At 45.0% G+C, this 20,292-nt stretch overlaps 1 protein-coding gene across 8 annotated transcripts in view; it reads right to left on the reverse strand.

Moving 5' to 3' along the window:
* The window catches only part of LOC140721153 (NACHT, LRR and PYD domains-containing protein 3-like), a 61,262-nt gene extending 41,757 nt beyond the window's left edge, over positions 1-19,505 (reverse strand). For 3 of the 8 annotated variants that reach the window (XM_073036040.1, XM_073036039.1, XM_073036033.1), the window contains exons 1-4: positions 19,387-19,499; positions 10,391-10,626; positions 9,217-9,304; positions 1,837-1,999 (exon numbers count right to left, since the gene is read on the reverse strand). Coding sequence is in view for 1 of the 8 variants with exons in the window: in XM_073036032.1 (XP_072892133.1) it covers positions 19,382-19,398 (17 nt within the window). In the remaining 7 variants the exon portion in view is untranslated. Of the gene's footprint in view, positions 1-1,836; positions 2,000-9,216; positions 9,305-10,390; positions 10,627-19,381 lie in introns of all 8 variants that reach the window. The other 5 variants (XM_073036035.1, XM_073036034.1, XM_073036037.1 and 2 more) reach the window with 5 other exon arrangements.
* Between the last annotated feature and the right edge of the window lie 787 nt (positions 19,506-20,292).

Here is a 20,292-nt window from a genome sequence, read left to right on the forward strand (position 1 = left end):
CTAGTTTTTGTACTGTGTCATGTAACACCATGGTCCTGAAAAACGTTGTCTCATTTTTACTATGTATTGTACCAGCAGTTATGTTCCAAATGACAATAAAAGAGACTTGACTTGACTTGAAGCCTTATTTGTCCTCGCTACTTCAGAGGAGATAAACCCCTGTTCTCCTACTTCAATCCGTCAACCTTACAGCTCCGCCAACTCCTTGCCGAGTAAGAGTAACATTAAAGAAATGAGCATGTTGGATCTTTTCCGGGAGTCGGGTTAGGAAACACGTGGCGGGATCTACGGAGGGAACTCCTAAATGACGACGCTCACATCCCCATTGGTTCATATGCTAAATTTTTATTTGCTGTCACCAATGAGGGATAAGTGAAATGCACGTCACTTCAGGAGAGATACCGAGCACGCGCAGCATTCTCAAATCGTCTCAACGTCAGCCCGGCAGAGCGATGGTGACGATGCTCCGCGAGTGGGCGCGCGTGGGCAGTGGGCGGGGCGGTGAGCTGGTGCGCGCGGTAGATGGGGAGACTGTAGAGTCAGTAACAGGGAACGGGGAGGGCGTCCCTCGGTCCCGTACTGCGCTGGCCAGCTCGCCGAGTGAGTCATGGTCGATCCGCAACACGCTGGGTACAACATTAGCACACAAACCTCCATGTATGTGGTTAATCAATGTCATTTTTCTTTTCAGTTCCACAATAACATTAATATCCATCTGTTATATTGGCTTATACTAATTAAACTGATAGAACTTTTCTAATGCATAAGTGGACCACTCTGCCCTCCGAAATTGGTACTGTTCTGATTTAAACTTTCGTTACGCATTCCCCCATGTTTATTTCGAAAACAATTCAACTCCACTCTTTATAAAGAAACTGGGCTTTGAATGGAATCAAAGGCTTTAATTTCACTGGCCAGTGAGTACAAAGAGTTCGTAACTCCCGCGATTAACACCGGCAGGAAGAATAGGAGGCTGACAGAGGGAGTGACGGGGTTGCGGGTGGAATTGTTGCTGCTTTTAACTACATGATGCCCTGTCCACAGCCAAACCTCCCACAGTCCATCTGAACATTGCATCTAACTTAATATCATCTCCTTCATCATCTGACTCAACGCGCTGCTTCCCATCCCGAAATGACTGAGTTTAAACCGACCCCGGCAGCTGTAGCAGTCCTGGCTGCAAGGGCATTCGTTCATCTCAAGTACAGATGCCTTTGGTACAGGGTCAGATGGGAACATTGCGAAACCTGTTACTGCTTAATCACAGATTCACAGGTCTGACAATTTATTGGTAGAAAGATACTTGATGACACCAGGCTACGTAAATTTACATTATTGGTTGGCATTTGCTAGTTAGGACTGAATGACATGCAGTGCCGGGACATTTGGCTTCAAGAGGGTTTGTTCTTAGCAGAGGCTTGCACGACGATATACTCGAGGGCAAGTATATCATTGCAGCTTGCAATAGACAGAGGCGTCAATGACATGTTGCTGTAGTTCATGTTAATTCCACATTTCTGCAATCCCTACAGCAGGAAGCAGTTGCGGCGTCTTATAAAGGGAGGAAATTCTCAACGCGTTTTGAGATTATTATGACGTAACACAGACAAGCAAGGAAACATCAGGAGTGACAAGTATGAAATGAGCAAACAATATGAGCGACTGTGCGTGGCTTCACGGAGCTGATGTTGACAACACATTTGCAGACCTGGAGTGATTGCAACTGGCATAACTGGCACTTCTACATTTATACTGTTCCGCTCCAGCTATTTCCTATCTTCCTTAGTACAGAACTGTAATGTCTAAAGGACTAGTGTTAGAGTAAATGAAACTCACCAAACTTTCTCATGGCTGAATCAATGGAATCAATGAAGGTTTCTCTCCAGTTGATGCTCTCAGTCCTCGGGCTGGTTCAATTGTTGCTGTTCCCGCATCTTCAGTTGTGGTTTGCTTCCAGTCGTTGGCTTTTCTTCCAATAAACCTCTCACCGCAGGTCTAACTTTAACCAGAGAGAATAGAGAATGTTCCTAATACAAATGAGAACAAAACATTAAACTGACATTTAAATCTTGAACGCATATATCATGATGCGAGTGAAGAAATCTGGAACTGTCCCTCACACTTTTCAAAGCCTGACATGGGATGCAAAGGAACACACACAAAATGCTGGAGGAACTCATCAGACCAGGAAACATCTGTATGTCGACTCTACTCTCTTCCATAGATGCTGCCTGGCCTGCTCAGTTCTTCCAGCATGTTGTGTGTGTTGCTTGGATTTCCAGCGTCTGAAGATTTTCTCTTGTTTGTGATGGGATACAAAGAAGTCATCGTTCATTCATGGTATAAGATGCAAGTCAAAATATATTGGAGTAGGATTAGATGATTCGGTCATTCTAGTCTGCTCCTTAATCATTCATGAATGATTTTTTTCAACACCTTATTCTTGCTTCCCTGCTATAACACTCAACCTATTTACCAACCCAGAATGTGAATATACCCAACGATAGCCTCCACCACCCTCTGTGACATCAAATTTCACATTCCCCCCAACCTTTGGCTGAAGAAATTTCTCTCAGCTCAGTTTTTAAATGAAGCTTCTTTATTTCTGAGGCAGCACTCTCAGATCCCAGACTCTCCGGCTAATCAATACACCCACTCTATTCTCACTGCATCCAGACTTGTTGTTATTCAGTTGGTATAAATAATCACTCCCGCTCTATCTTTCCCCACCCGAACACTATCCCTGTGAACTGCACTGAACACAGGCCCAGGGCCATCATTGCTCCACACGCATAAAGTTTATGATTCCTCAGCTTATTTTGAGAACCTTGTTAGCAGCAACTTTACTGAATACATTTCCGGGAAAAACAGGACATTTGGTACAAGGATAATGTACTGGGAAAAATCTGGTTTCTTTACTCTTCTATCAACCCTCACAAAACGAGAGCAGGTGCACTGGTCCATTCACAGAGGAATTAAAATGTTCCGGGGTGAATGTAATAAAGAGAAACTGGAATCACTAGAAACGCTCAGCAGGTAAGGAATTGCTGTGGGGAGAGGAAAAAAAGTTAGCGATTCAGTTTCCTAACCTTTCGTCAGAATGGATTCATCCAGTTTTTAGTGAAAAATCTTGGGGTGCTCTCCATGGAGCGGTGGGGACTGAGGGAAGATCTATAGAGGTTTATAAGTTTCTGAAAGACATTGACAGAGTAGACAGGGATTATCTTTTCGCTGTTTAGAAATGTCTTAATGCCAGAGGACATGCGATGAAAGTGTGTGGGAATAGTTGCAAAGGAAATGTGAGGGTAAGTTGTTTTACTCAGAGAGGTGTGGATGCCTGGAATGCGCTGTCTGTTATGGCGGTGGAAGCAAATACATTGGAGGCTTTTAAGAGACGTTTAGATAGGCACATGGGTCTGAGGAATATTGAGAGGATATGGACATTGTGTAGTTAGGAGTCATTAGTTTTGGGGGCAGGTTGATTTACTTTTCTGCTGGTTTGGCACACCATTGTGGCCGAAGGGCCTGTTACTGTGATGTACTGTTCCATGTTCTGTTCTATCTTCAGCGTCTTGAGTTTCTGTTTGACTCCCACTGGCAGATAGACAGGTGAGAGTGAGGGGGAATTTCCAAATGTCTATTGATTTCTGAAATCCCGGTCTATTATGTATGTATGTACATAATCCCGGTCTATTATGTTATGTATGTAATTAGTTATGCTACAACAAGTGTATGGGACATTGGAAAAAAGTTGAATTTCCCCATGGGGATGAATAAAGTATCTATCTATCTATCTATCTATTTCGACTGGTGCAAACACAAAACAGCGTATTTATTCACAGCCTCTCCCTGTGAGGGATGGAATGGGAACTCATTCTCCGCTTTGCTTCCAAAGCAACTTCAGAACCAAACATCTGAGCACAGAACAGGAATACTCGCTCAACATCTCATAAACCCGGACAACTTGATCCCCGGTTCATTTTATCTGGGTCAAAACAAGTGAGGTATCCCAGGATCCAACCTCAGAGGGTCACAGCCCTCACCGAGAGCCTCGCACATCTTTTCCATATCTCACACTGAGAGATTCACGCTACCAATATCCAGCCCCCGGAGACGTCTGCTCCGTTGCGGAAAGATCCAGCCGCATCTGTAAAAGAACCGACTTAGTCCGAAGCCCAAACACTGCCAGTTACATATTCCTGGAGCTCCCATCCCAAGATTGTATCGCAAGCACCAGCTCTCCCAGGGCTCTTTGCTGCCGGTAATATGCGGCAGTGTCTCAGCTAATCCCAGTTCAAAAACTTACACTCCCACACCAACCCATGACAGAATTGGAGCCTGATGATCCTTTGTCTGGACGGGCTTCAGCCGGGAAACATGGACACTGGGTCACGAAGAGGGTGCTGATACATTTCAACTTGTCTCCACAGTTACATTGAGCACATTCGTTCATTATTTTATTGGTGAGAGTGATCTAACCCAGGTAAATTAGCAGCCACTTTGCCCATCGTGTAATAAGAACAAAATGTTTGAAATATAAAATTGAAAATATAGCACTGTAAACTGAGTACAGGAGATTTTATTTGTTCTTTTGATGCACGAAACACTGACTGTCTACAAGATGTTTGACACACTGAACAGAAGTGCATAAATGCAACCCCTACAATCATTAGTTGTTTCTTCATTCCAGCACAGACAAGATCCATCCCGCACAGTGAATGCTCAAAGCATCTTCGTGTCAACACCGGCTGCTGAGGCCACTCTCTCTCCGCCGAGAGTCAGTACCAGAGAGAGATATACATGATCAACTCTCCCTGCAGCTCTGTTGAGCTGTTGCCCTGGCGACGGAGGAAGTGGCTGGCAAAGGTAACCGAAAAAGGAAATAACACACTCAACGTGACATGTTCTGAATTTCATTATGGCAAAGACGAACTGAACATTCAGCCATTTTGTAACGGTGAAACTAAAATTCCAGCGTTTGTATTTACCCTGTCGAGGTGCATTCAGACAATCTCCTGGTAGTTCCAGCTCTGCAGAACGTCCAACAGTGCAGACGCAGGTTCAAAATAAAAACACATTGTTGGATACGGCCCCTCTGCAACAAATGTCGATTATGTGTTCAAGTTTTAATTTAGATTCATAGAGCCCTTAGAGCACAGACACAGGACTATTAGCCCATCCAGTCCGTGCTATGCTCGCTCCGGTGCCATCCACCTGCACCCAGAACATAGCCTTCTGGACCACTTTCACCCATGTACCTACCCAAACATCTCTTGCATACGACAATTGAACCTTCATCTCTCATTCGGCTGAGAGCTGTTTCAGCATTCGCACCGCCCTCAGAGTGAATCAGTTCACCCTCAAATTCCCCTTAAATATCTCACATTTGCCCTAAATCCATGACCTCACCCCACTTGAGGGGCAAACACATCCCTGCATTCACACTATTTATACAATAATACTTTTATATATCTCCAGCAGTGGTCTCCAACCTGGGATCTCTTTAAGAGACTATCTAACCCTACTGCTACCTTAAAGTAATTATGGACCTGTATTCCCATGTCAATTTGGTTTGTCCCACATCGCAGACGCCCTGCCAGTCAATGAGTTAGTCATATCCTCATTTGTCCCGGCAAAATGCAACACCCCACAGTTATCTGCATTAAATTCCATCTTATATTTTTCAATTCAATTTCCCAGTTCCACACAACTCCGTTTCCAAAGAGACTTGAATCATTCCAAGGCAATGTGCTAAAAAGCCTCAAATGAAATAAAAAAAACTCAACAGATAATCTGACGAAAGATAATTTCTCCGGTCTAACACCCTGTGACGGAATGGCTTTTCACAATTTCTAATTTGATCTCAGGTCTCCAGTATCCTGAGTGTTTCTTTAAATTTCAGCTGCTCACAGACAGGCTGCAGTGAGAAGGAATTTCCGAACACGGTGAGGATACTGAAACCGACGTAAATAACTAACGATGAAAACAGTGAACAGCTCATTCCAGGTACTCACTGCCTCTGTGTATTGAGATTACCTCTCAGATTCCTTCGATCGGACTCCCCAACCCTGGGAAACGAAGCCTGGTGTATGTAGCTGGGCATCAAGGGCTTCACAGACTACGTGAGGGAAAAGGTAGCCTTGACTGTACCAGTAACGCTTCCCTCCCTGGCGCTCTAAACACTGCTTCGAGGCACAACACAAGCCAGTCACGAAAACTACCCCCCGCCACCCCGAGAGCCGAGCAGTCAATGTCTGTAACAGAAGACGTAATAAGGCCTCTGCAAGGGTGCTGGGCCAGAAAACATCCAGGCTGAGCTCGCATACAGTGTGCACATCAGCGCATTGATCTCTTCACGGCCATTGCCAACACTTCACTCTTCCAGGCTGCCGTTCTCAGCGGCTTCAAATCAGCCACCATCATCCCTGTACCAACGAACTCTACACATACAGAACAAAAAGACGACTGCCCGGTGGACCTGACGCCAATCAGTGTGGCGTGCTCAGATCGGCTGATAAGGGCACGTATCAAAAACTCCAATCCTTACTCACTGGGCGCTCACCAATAAACCTACCTATCGAATCACTCCAGGGCAGATGCTATAGCATCTGTCATTCCCCTTGGCCTGACACACATAGAAAACAGGGACACTTGTGTCAGAATGCTGTTTCTGAATTTCAGTTCGGCATGTCACACTATTGTCCCACAGACACTGGTGAACAAATTCCTTCTCAGCCATCTAATTACACCACTGCGCAACTGGATGTTGGGCTGCCTAGCTAACAGACCGCCGACAGTCAGGTTGCACAACCGCTGTTCCTTCCCATTATCCTGAAATCGGCTGCGTGCTGAGCCCATTGTTGTACACTGTGCTCACACACGTCTGCATGGCCAAACACCCAATAACCACGTTGAAAACATTCGCTGATGTCACAGTGTGGTGGGGCTCATCAGTAACAACAATATGTCATACAGAGAAAACAGCTTAAGGACGTAGTTCCCCCTCACATTCCCATTAAATGTGTCATTGTTTCCCCTAAATCCATGATCTTACTCAACCTGAGGGGAAAATGCCTACCTGCATTCACCCTATTTGTACCATCATAGATTTCTATATCTCTAGCGGGTGTTCCCAACCTGGGGTCCAGAGACACTTCGTTTAATTGTAGGGGCAAATGGCATACAGAATGGCATGAATAATGAATTACAGAGGCCTCGACACTGACGCACACATCCCACTCGTCACAGATCGCCATTCGCTAAAACCATCTTCAATCATCTCCCTCTGCTTCTTGTTCTCGAGCCCGGTGTGAATCCACCTCGCCAGCTCCCCGTGAATCCCACGTCACCGAACCTCCCCGATCAGCTGTCATGCGGGATCTTGTTACAGACTTTACCAAAGTTCAGATGAAAAACATCACTGCCCAACTTTACCTAACGCCCTAGTTAACTCTTTAATAATCTCCAAAATACTTGACAGATATGATGACCTATTGGGCAGTGTTGATGGTGATTTCCCCATAACCAATGCCCAACCGCCCGGGATTTCAGCTTCACTGCAGACTGAGAAAATTCCGATCCCAGCTGCCGAATTACCAACCTGGACTGTAGCCCGTATACTGCCAGTTCCATATCATCAGAGTCACCGGCCCAATATCATCACCCATACCAAGACACTTTGGTGCCGGCAATTTGCCGTGACTAAGGTGGAATTGGAACCTAATGACCCTCTGCCGGGGCCGGTGCTCAGGCTGGTTCCCCGGTCTGTATAGAGGATGTGGATAGACTTCAGCCTGACCCCAGCAGCTAAACCGAGCATATTTGTTCACAATCTTCCTTTTGTGTGGGATCCTGCCCAGCACAGCTGGCTGTCATGTTTCCTGCAGTGTAGCAGGAACAAAATGTAAAATTATGAAGTAGAAAAGTGCTGGGAACTCGGTATATCAGACTACATCTGTGAAAGGAGGAATGGTGGAAGACCCAGTTCCAGAACCGAGACTGTCCAAGATGCTGCCGATCTGCGAGCGTTTCCAGCATTTTCTACTCCTTACTTTAAATTTCCTGCAACTGTAGTATTTGCAGATGAAGTGTTGCCTCACCTGGAAGGACTAATTAGTGTCTGAATGGAGGTGAGGGAGGAGGTGTACGGGTAGGTGTAGCACTTAGGCCGCTTGCAGGGATAAATGGCTGGAGGGAGATTAGTGAGGAGGGATAAATGAACAAGGGAATTATGGAGGGAGTGATCCCTGTTGAAAGAAGAAGGTGGGGTGGGCGAGGAAGATAAAAATATGTTTAGTTGTAAGATCTCTTTGGAATTGGTGGAAGTTGCAGAGGCTGAAGGGTTGGTAGGTAAGGACAAGAGGAACTCCATCACTATTACGGTGGGAGGAAGATGGGGTGAGCACGGACGTATGGTAAATGTGAGTGAGGAGAATATCAATTGCGGAGGGGGGACAGCCACATCCTGGGAACAGATGCAGCGGAAGCAATGAAACTGAGAGAAGGGTAGAGCATTTTACAAGCGATAGGCTGGGAAGAGGTATGGTCGAGATTATCATGGAAATCAGTAAGTTTATAAAGGATGTTGGTTGACAACCTGGCTCTAGAGATGGAGAGATCAGGAAAGGGCAAGGACGTGTTAGAGATGGACCAGCTTACATCAAATAGCTCTTGGCAGGCTAGTGTAGAGTCTGCAGGAGCCCTGGCAGACACGGATGTTGCTGGCATTTAAAGAACTGAGTTACAGGGGTAGATTGAACAAGTTAGAAATTGATTCCGTGAAGCACAAGAGATTGTGATGCTAGCAGAGGTTCCCAAACCATTTTATGCCACAACCCCTACCATTAACCGTGGCGGCCGTGGGTCCCAGACTGCGAACACCTGCCAAAGGTATACAAAGGATACCCCTGCTAGAGGTATACAAACTATGATGATATAAATAGGTTAAACTGCAAATACAAAAAACACTCAACAGATAAAGAATATCTACGGAACGAGAAACAAAGTTCATGCTTCAGCTCCGGCAACCTGTGTCGGAATGGTTTCAAACTTCTTTCTGATTTGAATTCAGGTCTCCAACAACTTGAGTGTTTCTTTAATTTCCAGTTGTCACAGACAGCTGAAAGTGAATGGAAATTTCCAAAAATGGAGAGAATACTGATCCCCAGGTAAATAACCAACGATGCAAACACTGAACAACTCGTTCCAGGTACTCACTACATTTGTGTGTTGAGATTACCTCTCCGGTGTCTCTGGTCTCTCCGCTCCATTGTATCTGTGCCCTTTGGTTTCGAACGCCCCAACCCTGGGGAAAAATCATTGGTATATTTGACTGGGCATCAACGGCATTGCAGACTACGTTACGACAAATAGCTCTGACTGCATCAGTCACGTTCCTCTCCCTGGCGCTCTAATCAATGCTTCGCGGCCCGCAACTCGAGCAAGTCACGAAAGCTACCCTCTCCGAGGAGAACAGCCACACTTTGTGACAACAGCAGATGAGAGGACTCTGCAGAGATTCAACCCCTGTGAGGCTGCCGGGTCAGAAAACATCCCAGGTCAAATACTCCGTCAGTGTGGAAACCATCTTACTGACGACTTCACGGCCATCGTCAACACTTCACTCATCGTGTCTTCAAACCGCACAACCCCATCTACATCGGTGGTGCGCAGGTGGAACTTTAAAAGCTTTAAATTCCTCGGGGTGAATATCACAAATGATCTGACTTGGTCTAATCAAACAGAGTCCACTGCCACAAAGGCCCACTAGCGCCTTTACTTCCCGAGAAGGCTGAAGAAATTTGGCCTGTTTCCTAAAACCCTCACTAATTTTTTATAGGTGCACCGTAGAAAGCATTCTTCTAGGGTGCATCACAACCTGGTATGGAAGTTGTCCAGTCCAAGACCGGAAGAAGCTGCAGAAGATCGTGAACATAGCCAGCACATCCCACAAACCAATCTTCCATCCTTACACTCACTTTACACCACAAGCTGTCGGAGCAGTGCTGCCTGGATATCAAGGACAAGACCCATCCAGCCAACACACTATTTATCCCACTTCCCTCTGCGAGAAGGTTCAGGGACATGAAGATTCGTACGGCCAGATTTGGGAACAACTTATTTCCAACTGCGATAAGACTGCTGAACAGATCCTGACCCGGATCTGGGCCGTACCTTCCAAATCTCTGGACCTGACTTGCACTACATTACTTTCCCTTTTCTATTTGTTTATTTTCTAATCATGATTTATAATTTATATTTTTATTATAATTATTTCGATTTGTACTTCAGGGAGCGCGAAACGCAGAAACAAATATCACTGTGATGATTGTACGCTCTAGTATCAATTGTTTGGTGACAATAAATTGTAAAGTATACAGTAAATCTATACCTTCAGAAGCAAATGACTACGGACTAGCCTGTTCTTCAATGTCAACGAGACAAAGGAGATGGGTATCAACTTCAGTAGAACTTGAACCACTCACACACGTCTTTACATCAGCAGCATAGCTGTGGAAACTGGAAGCAGTTTCAAACTCCTGGGCGTGTACATCTCATACAAGCCCTCATGGTCCCAGAACACATTTCACAATGCTCGCTCCCCAACACCTCGACTTTCTGAAGAAGCTGAAAAGAATGGACAATGTTTAGTGCATGCGGGAAAAAGGCCGGCAACAGCATGGAGGTTCCCACCCACTCTTGCGCATGGACTGTTTGTCCCACTCCCATCAGTGAAGAGGCTACATGGCATCGGCTCCAGGCCAGTAGATTCAAAAATAGTTATTTTTCTCAAGCGGTAAGGCAAATCAACAACTCCACCCACTAACTCTCCCCTTCACACCCCCATCACAACTATTTTAAAATTTCCTGTCAGTCACCATATGTCCAGACACTCCTCTGCCTACCATCATTTCATGGACATACGATCAATGTTTTAAGCTATCATATGTATTGTGTGTTTTTATAATTGTGGTCTTTATCTTTCTGTGCTTTTTTTGTTCCTGCGTCAGATCCAGAGTATGTTATTCTCCTTTTCACTTGTGTACTGGAATGACATTAAGTAACTTGGATCTTGAATGCTGGGGAATATATCATGACCAACCACATTATCTATGTCACTTCCTGATTTTATAAACTCCGACAAAGTCACCTCATTTTCTTCTGCTCCATGGAATAAAGATCCAGCTTGGCAAACCTCTTCCTATGCATAGGCCCACTAGTCTAGTCAGCATTTTCACTAGTCTCTTCGATACGCTCTCCAGCTGGTTAATCTCTTTCCTTCAACAGGGTGAACAAAACTGTGTATGATACCCAGTGTAGCCTCACCAGTAATTTATATAACTACAATATAATGCCCATAGCACAAAACTCAATGCCACAACTGATGAAGGCCAGCATGGTTAAAGCCTTCTTTGCCAAACTTTACACTTGCACGTCCACTTTCAGGAAGACGTACACTTGTACTCCCCGGTTGGTCTTTTCATCAACATTTGGTGCCCCGCCATTCACTATTTCAGTCCCACCATGGTCTAACTGTCCATCATGCACCATCAGCCACTTATCCAATTTTAAAGCCAATTGCCATTACACATCCCATCTCTGTAATTGATCAAGATCTTTTAAAATTTATTGTAACCTCTTGCAATATCAAGCAGACTCCCGACTTTTATATCAAACTTGCTGACCATGCCATGCACATTCATATTCATGTTGATGTACTGGATAATGAATTGTAGAGGCTCAATATTAGCACTCACATCCCACTCGTCACAAGCCTGCATTCGCTCAATCCATCTTCAGTCATCACTCTCTGCTTCCTGTCATCGATCCCGCTTGACAGATAAAACGTGGTGTAGTCGGTGATTTCCGCTCAACCAATGTCCAATCTCCTGGATCCTCAGCTTCACTGCAGACTGAGAAGTTTCCAATAAACACCTGTGTAGTTACCAAGGGGCGGAAGCCTCAAACAGCCCATTCCATTTTCTCAAAGACTCCGTCCCAATATAATAACACACAACCCTGCGATGTTTGGTGCCGGCGATTTGCCGTGGTGTTCCTGACATTACCGATTCATAAACTGAGGTGGAACTGAAACCTAATGACCCTCTGCCGGGGTCGGTGCTCAGGCTGGCTCCCCGGTATGTATAGAGGATGCGGATACACTTCAGCCTGTCCCCAGCAGCTAAACCAGGCACATTTGATCCCTATGTCATCGCTGCGTGGGATCTTGCGCTGCACTGTTGACTGCCATGTTTCCCACTGTGTAGCAGGAACAAAATGTTCATAATGTCAAATTATACAACAGAAAATGCTGCGAACTCAGCTACATCCGTGAAAGGAGAAATGTTGGAAGACCTAGATTCACAATTGGGGCTGTTCAAGGTGTTGTCGACCTGCTGCGCGTTTCCTGCATTTTCTTCTTCTTGCTTTAAGTTTCCTACAACAGTATTATATCCTCTCTATTTAAAACACAGCTATAAGCTGATTCCAGAAATGTTTGTGGCAACCCAAAGTGTTCGGCCGTGTGATGAAAATGTCATCGCCACAACCATTAAATATGTTAGTTCTCAGTCCACTCTGACCCTGGTGTAACACATTCCACACAGTCAATGCTCACAGCCTCCTTTCCTCCCACTGTCACTCTGTTGCATTTGCTCCCGAGGCCACTGACAGGATGCTGAGAGGCAGTGACCAATGAGCGATAAAGTTTTGCAACTCCTGCTGCAGTTCTGGCCAGTTGTTACCGAGGAAACGGAGGAAGTACTCGCCAAAAGATAACTGAGAAAGGAAATAACAAACTCAACATCATCCGCTATGAGTGACATTGTGACAAAGATTAACACAGCAGCCATTTTGTAACAGAAAAACTGAAATTGTAATGGCTCTATTTACCCTGCCTCGTGTTGATTCAGTTAAACCTCTGGTAGTTCTAGCCAACAAAAAACAATTCCTGGAAAACTCAATGAGGTACAAGGCGGAAGAAAATACTTCACAATGAAGACAACTGTTGTAAGAACCGTTGTTGAAATATGTATACCACTGAGCTGATGAGATACATGCCGGACTGAAGACAGCAGAGAACTGTAACACAGCTGAGCAGATCAGAGAAACAAGTCTCCCCTTCATGGACTCTGTCTGTCCTGCCCGCAGCCTCAGTAAGGCAGGCAACATAATCAAAGATCCCCACAGACCTGGACATTCTCACTTCTCGCCCTCCCATCGAGTCGAAGATAAAATAAAACAGAAGCATAATATTAGGCTCAAGGACGGTGTCCATTCTGCTGTTATAAGCGAACTGAATATTCCCAGTGTGACGAGATGGATTCCTGACCCCACAATGTACCTCGATGTGACCTTGCACCACATATCTACCTGCACCGCACTTTCTCTGTAACCACAACAATTTGTTACGCTGTTATTGATTTACCCGATTTCACCTTAATATACTGTATTGATCTGCCTGGATTTTACCGATTACAAGACTTTCACTGAACTTCGGTACATGACAAAATAAACAGTTTCTCCATTTTAATTGTGCGGAAATATAAGACAGCTGGAGTCTTCCTTTGGAAATTCTGGATAGAAACTTCATTTTCTGATAAATGCATATAAATGAATCTACGGCAGCACCAGAATGCAATACATAACAATACCGGACACAATGAATTGCAATAAGTATACACACACACACGCACACACACACACACACACACACAGACACACACACACACACACACACACACACACACACACACACACACACACACACATATATATATATATATATATATATATATATATATATATATATATAATTAAATAAGTAGTGCAAAAATACAACAGAAAACTAATAAACCGATAGCCCGTTTTAATTGTGTGGAAATGTTATTCAGCCTGGATTGCTATTTCGGAACTTCTAGAGGGAGGCTTAACAGGAAGTTTACAAATTTTTCAGCAGCCCAGGTGATTGGAAAAAGCTTAATTCTCTCAGAAATACGATGGTACATTGGGAAACATTGGCTACGCTTTGCAGGTCGTAACAGTGGAGTAGAGTCAAGAAGAAAAAAAACAGCCTTCAGTGAGTGAACGTGACAGATCTGGATCTCACTGAGTTGTCTGAACGGACGGAAAATGAATCCACACATACACGGGGGAACAAAACCCCGCAGATGCTGCAGATCTGTGGTAATATGGGAGCGGGAAACGGGTTCAGGTGACTTGTGGAGATTCTCCTTCCTGAACCGGTGACTCCGCTGCTCGCCCCTCACATACTGCCCGACCCACATGCTGTATTTTCCACAGTATTTCATATTGACAGCAGCTACATTTCAACGCTTTGCTCTGTACACTTCCCCTTTCTGCTCTCCTTGGTCAGAGAGTCAAGAGCTCAGTCCCCATGCCGGTCTGACATAGAATTTATACACAGAACGGAACTGTGCAGGTTTGATGTAAATCAGTCTATGTTTATAAACACTAATTTCTATTCACAATCCTCCGGCTTTACTTTACAGGATCACTGAAACATCAAGTCAGAAACACCAGGAGGGGCCATTCAGCCCCTCTAACCATCAACAAATGGCGGCTGCTCTCCCATCTCAGCCGCAAGTTTCTGCCCGATCTTCATTTCCTCGATCCCTTCGGTCTCCACACATCCGCCGGCCTCTGTTTTATGTAAAGACGGTCACTGAGTCTTCACCGCCCTCTGTGCTGGGGATTTACATTTACCGCCCTCGGAGTGGAGACGTTTCCTCATCTCAGTCTCGAACAGTCGTCACCAGTCTCAGAGACTCGGATCCTCAGTTCACTCGTTAAGGATGTTGGGTATTTCAGTGTGTTCACTTGTCAGTCCTCGATTCCCCAAATGGAAGAGTTTTCGAATTTGATCGCTCTTCATATAAGAATTCCAGCAGCCTCGGAATTAGTCTGCTGAATTTTTATCGCACTCTCTGTTGCAAATACTCCCTAACCTCTTTGTTAATCCTCTATGAAAATAATTCTCTCAAAATGCAGGAGGCAGGCATCAGGTCAGATAGCATTCATAGAAATGTGCAAACAGTGGACATTCCGGGCCAAGACCCTCGTTTTGGACTGAAGATAAGTAAGAGGGGTTCCACAAAGAAGTAGTGGGCAGGTGAGAAGCAGTGAAAGGTCAGTCTGGGGAATAGGGTAAGTGTGGAAATTGGAAATGTTGATCACCAAATTGAGAAATCGATATTCATACCATGAGGTGAGAGCTCCCAGCCGGAAGTTAACGAGCTGACCGTCCACCGCGAGGGTGGCCTCATCTTGGCACCATCATTTACAGCTCTGTTCTGCCCCCAACACTCAGTTCCCAACCCCTGTCGCCACTTCTACCCCACGGCCTCCCCCACACCATGATCAACCTCTCCCTCCCCAGCCCACCCTTATACCCACCCCTCACCTCTTTTCTCTGACTAATTCCCGTCCACTCTCAGTCCAGAGGGAAGGTCTCAGCCCGAAATGTTGACGGTCCATTTCCCTCCACAGATGCTGCCCGACCCAGTGAGTTCCTCCGGCAGTTTGTTCTTTGGTCTGTATAACCCGTATTAGTATGGGGAGCGGGATTTTACACCTTATTACAGGTACAATCTCAACTAAGCCCAAAGAAGTGAAGTCATGTCACTCCTCTACACAATAACATTTACAATAAGCACAATGTACCTTCGACCTAACCCCCTACTCACTGCCGGGAATGTGGAACAATCCTTGTTCCAAGCCTGCACCGATATCGCTTCCCAACTCCTCTGCCACAACACTGCCGAATGCATTGGTGCTTCTTCCTGCACCTGCTGTCAAGTTTACTTAGTCCATTTACTGACTCGTCGAACCCTTTTCTCGAACTATCTTTCTTCATCTCAGGAGGCCGTATATCCACTGACATCTTGTATAAACCCATTGATTCTCACAGCTACCTGCACTATACCTATTCCATCCCTTCTCTCAGTTCCTCTGTCTCCGCCGCATCTGCTCTCAGGATGAGGCTTTTCATTCCATAACTAATGAGATGTCCTCCTTCTTCCTTTCTTCCGCAGCAATGCTGCCCTAATCCGCATTTCTTACGCCCATCTTCCGTCTGCCCTCAGCCCATCCACCCGCGGCCCCACAAGGGAGAGGTTTCCTCTGGTCCTCATCTACCACACCACCAGGTTCTGCCACCAGCATACAATTCTCCGTAACATTCGCCATCTCGAACGGGATACTAGCAACAAACATATCTTTCCTTCACTCCTCTCCCCCACACTTCAAAGGGTCAGTGTGGACATGGTGGAGGATTACAAGTACCTGGGGATACGAATTGACAATAAACTGGACTGGTCAAAGAACACTGAGGCTGTCTACAAGAAGGGTCAGAGCCGTCTGTACTTCCTGAGGTGTCTGAGGTCCTTTAACATCAGCCGGACGATGTTGAGGATGCTCTCCGAGTCTGTGGTGGCCAGTGTTATCATATTTGCTGTTGTGTGCTGGGACAGCAGGTTGAGGGTAGCAGACACTAACAGAATTAACAAACTCATTCGTAAGGCCAGTGACGTTGTGGGGACTCTCTGATGGTGGTGTCTGAAAAGAGGATGCTGTCCAAGTTGCATGCCATCTTGGACAATGTCTCCCATCCACTCCATAATGTATTGGTTAGGTACAGGAGTACATTCAGCGAGAGACTCGTTCCACCGATATGTAACACTGAGCGTCATAGGAAGTCATTCCTGCCTGTGTCTATCAAACTTTGCAACTCCTCCCTCGGAGTGTCAGACACTCTGAGCCAATAGGCTGGTCCTGGACTTATTTCCCCTGGCATAAGTTACTTATTATTATTTAATTATTTCTGGTTTTATTTTGCTGTATTTCTACTCTATTCTTGGTTAGTGCAGCTGTAACGAAACCCAGTTTCCCTCTGGATCAATAAAGTATGTCTGTCTGCCTGTCTGTCATCATACTTTTAAAAGTAGGCGTCTTTATTCTGAGACGGTGCTCTCAGATCATAGACTCCCTGTCTAATGGAAACATCCTCTCCATGTCCACTGTATCCAGGCTTTTCAGCATTCGGTAGGTTTACTTAAACATACATCCCCCCATCACCCCCACCGCTCCTCTGAACTCCATTGAGCACAGTTCCAGAACCATCAAATGCTCCTCATACATAAAGCCGATTATTCTTGAGATTATTCATGTGGACCTTGTTAGCAACTACTGAACTGAACAGATTCCCAGGAACAACAGGCAAATTGATACCAGAACAATTTAGTGCGAAAAGTTGTAGTTTGTTTACACGGTTTGAACAATGAACCCACAGACCAGAAATACTCGCTCAACACCTCATAAACCTGGGCAAGTTGACCCCCGGGTCCATTTTACTTGATCTAAAACTATGATATCCCATGACCCATCCTCACAGGGTCACACAGCTGAACCTGTCCCTTACCGACGCCAGCAGCCTCGCACATCGTCCACACATCTCACAGCAAGTGGTGTATTCAGGGATATACCCACAACCAATGTCCGGATGCTCGAGACTTCTGATTCATTTGGAAGGAGGAACATCGTGTCCTATCTGTATAAGTACTAAGGATTACAGCCCAAACCGCAACTCTAGGACTCCTTGCTACCGATAAAATGATGCAGTGTTTCGGCCAATCAGAGTTCAGAATCTAACACTCAATCAACCTATGGCAGAACGGGAAGCTGATGATCATCTGACTGGACCAATGATCGGGCTGGAAAACCCGGGCATGAGTCACCAACGTTTCACATTGTCCCCTGCAGCTAAACTGAAAACAATTTATCGTTACCTTATTGTTAAGTGAGGTCGTGTCCAGCACAATTGGCCATCATATTTCCTGTAGGCTAACAGGAATAAAATGCTTTTGATACAAAATTGAAATAGTATTGCTGGAAACTTGTTTCATCAGATAGGATGTGTGGAAAGAGAAACTGTGGAAGAGCCAGTATCTGAATTGGGATTGTCCAAGTTACTGCCCGATCTGCTGAACGGTCTCAGCATTTTCTCTTTTTACTTTAAATGATGCACAACTATTGACTGATTACAAGATGTTTGTGACGGCCTGAACAAAGTTGCACAAATGTAATGCCCACATTCATTAGTTTTGTCTTCATTCCAACACAGGGATAAATCCGTCGATAAAGTCAATGCTCATAACATCCTCCCCACCCCACTATCAGTATGTTACATCTGCTCCCGAGGCCGCTGTCTCTCACTGAGCGACCGTGACCAGAGAGCGATAAAAAATGTGCACCACTCCCTGCAAGTCACATGGGCTGTTACCCTGGCAACAGAGAAAATTGCTCTCCAAAAATGACAAAAATTAAATGAAATAACAGACTCACTTTAAATGTTGTCAAGATCAACACTTCGCCATTTTGTAATGTTGAAAATAAAATTGTAATTATTGATGCGATACAGACTGTCATTGAGGTGGTGGGATACAGAACGGACAGGGGCTGAACAAGATGGTTGATATATATCACTGAGGTGGTGGGATACAGGCTGGAGAGAGTTTGAACAAGATGCGCGGGGAATGAGCAGATGGAACCAGATGGAAAAAGGGATCATCATTAGCTTTCTCTTCATTTCAACACAGGAATTATTCAGTACACACAGTCAATGCTCACAGCATCATCCCCACCCCTTTATCAGTCTGTTACATCTGCTCCTGACGCTACTAACTCTCACTGAGCAACGGTGACGAGAGCGCGATAAAAATGTTTACCACTCCGTACCGGTCACATGGGCTGTTATCCTGGCAGTGCAGAAAGCGGCTCTCCAAAAATGACCGAAAATGTAAACAACAGGGTCAGTTTTAAACGCTGTGAGTCTCGTTATGACAATATTAACATCATTCAATATTGCATGTACTTGTTCAAAATAAGTCTGTGAACGGTGGCTTTCATTAATTGGTGTGAAGCCCCACACCCCCCCCCCCCCCCCGCTGCGCCCCCAATCCCCCGTACAGCAATAACTTCAACCAAATGCTTCCGTTAACTGCTGATCTTCCTGCACATCGGCCTGGAAGAATTTTATGTCATTCCGCCTTACAAAACTGCTTCGACGGAACTGCTGCTTCGAGGTAGGATTCCTCGAAGGAACTGCTGCTTCAGCCCATTCCGCAACTTTCCTATGGGATTAACGTTAGGACTTTGACTAGGCCATTAAAATTTTCTTTTGTAATTATTCTATTATTGATTTACTCTTGTCTTCTGGATCGTTGTCTTGTTGCGTTATCCAACCTCAATTAAACTTCAGTTGACAGAGTGCTACGCTGACATTCTCCCGTAAAATGACTTGATATAAAATTAACACACAGCTATTTTATAACGTTGAAACTAAAATTGTAATGTTTGCCTTTACCTTACCTCAGGCTGCATTTAATAAATCCTCTGCTATTTCTAGTTAATAAACACCGATAGTGAGGCAAAATAATTCACAATGAGGCGACAGTAGTAGTTTCAATGATTACAGTCCAAACAGCAACTCTCCAAGGACTCCTTGCTACCGGTAATATGATGCAGTGTTTCGGCCAATCAGATTTCAAAAACTAACACTGCGTCAACTTATGGCAGGATGGGAACCTGATGGTCATCTGACTGGACCAATGATCAGGCTGGAAAACCTGGGCGTGAGTCACCAGATACCGGGGATACGTTTCACATTGTCCCCTGCAACTAAACCGTATTCAATTTATCACGATCTTTTTGTTAAATCAGGTCTTGCCCAGTACAACTGGTCATCACATTTCCTGTAGGCTAACAGGAATAAAATGTTTTTAATATAAAATTGAAATAATAGTGCTGGAAACTCGTTTCATCAGATTAGATTTGTCGAAAGAGAAACTGTGGAAGACCCAGTATCTGAACTGAGACTGTCCAAGTTGCTGCCCGATCTGCTGAACGTTTCCAGCTTTTTCTCCTTTTACTTTAAATTATGCACAATTATTGACTGATTACAGGATGTTTGTGACGGCCTGAACAACGTTGCAGAAATGTAATGCCCACATTCATTAGTTTCGTCTTCATTCCAACACAGAGTTAATACGGTCGTTACATTCACTACTCACAAAATCCTCCCCACCCCACTATCAGTCTGTCACATCTGCTCCCGAGGCCCATGTCTCTCATTGAGGGACCGTGACCAGAGAGCGATAAAAATGTGCATCACTCCCTGCAAGTTACATGGGCGGTTACCCTGGCAACAGAGAATGTGGGTCTTCAAAAATGACAAAAAAATGCAATAACAGACTCACTTTAAATGCTGTCAAGATT

The sequence above is a fragment of the Hemitrygon akajei genome, unplaced genomic scaffold (genome assembly GCF_048418815.1).
Source record: "Hemitrygon akajei unplaced genomic scaffold, sHemAka1.3 Scf000050, whole genome shotgun sequence".
Taxonomy (NCBI): Eukaryota; Metazoa; Chordata; class Chondrichthyes; order Myliobatiformes; family Dasyatidae; genus Hemitrygon; species Hemitrygon akajei.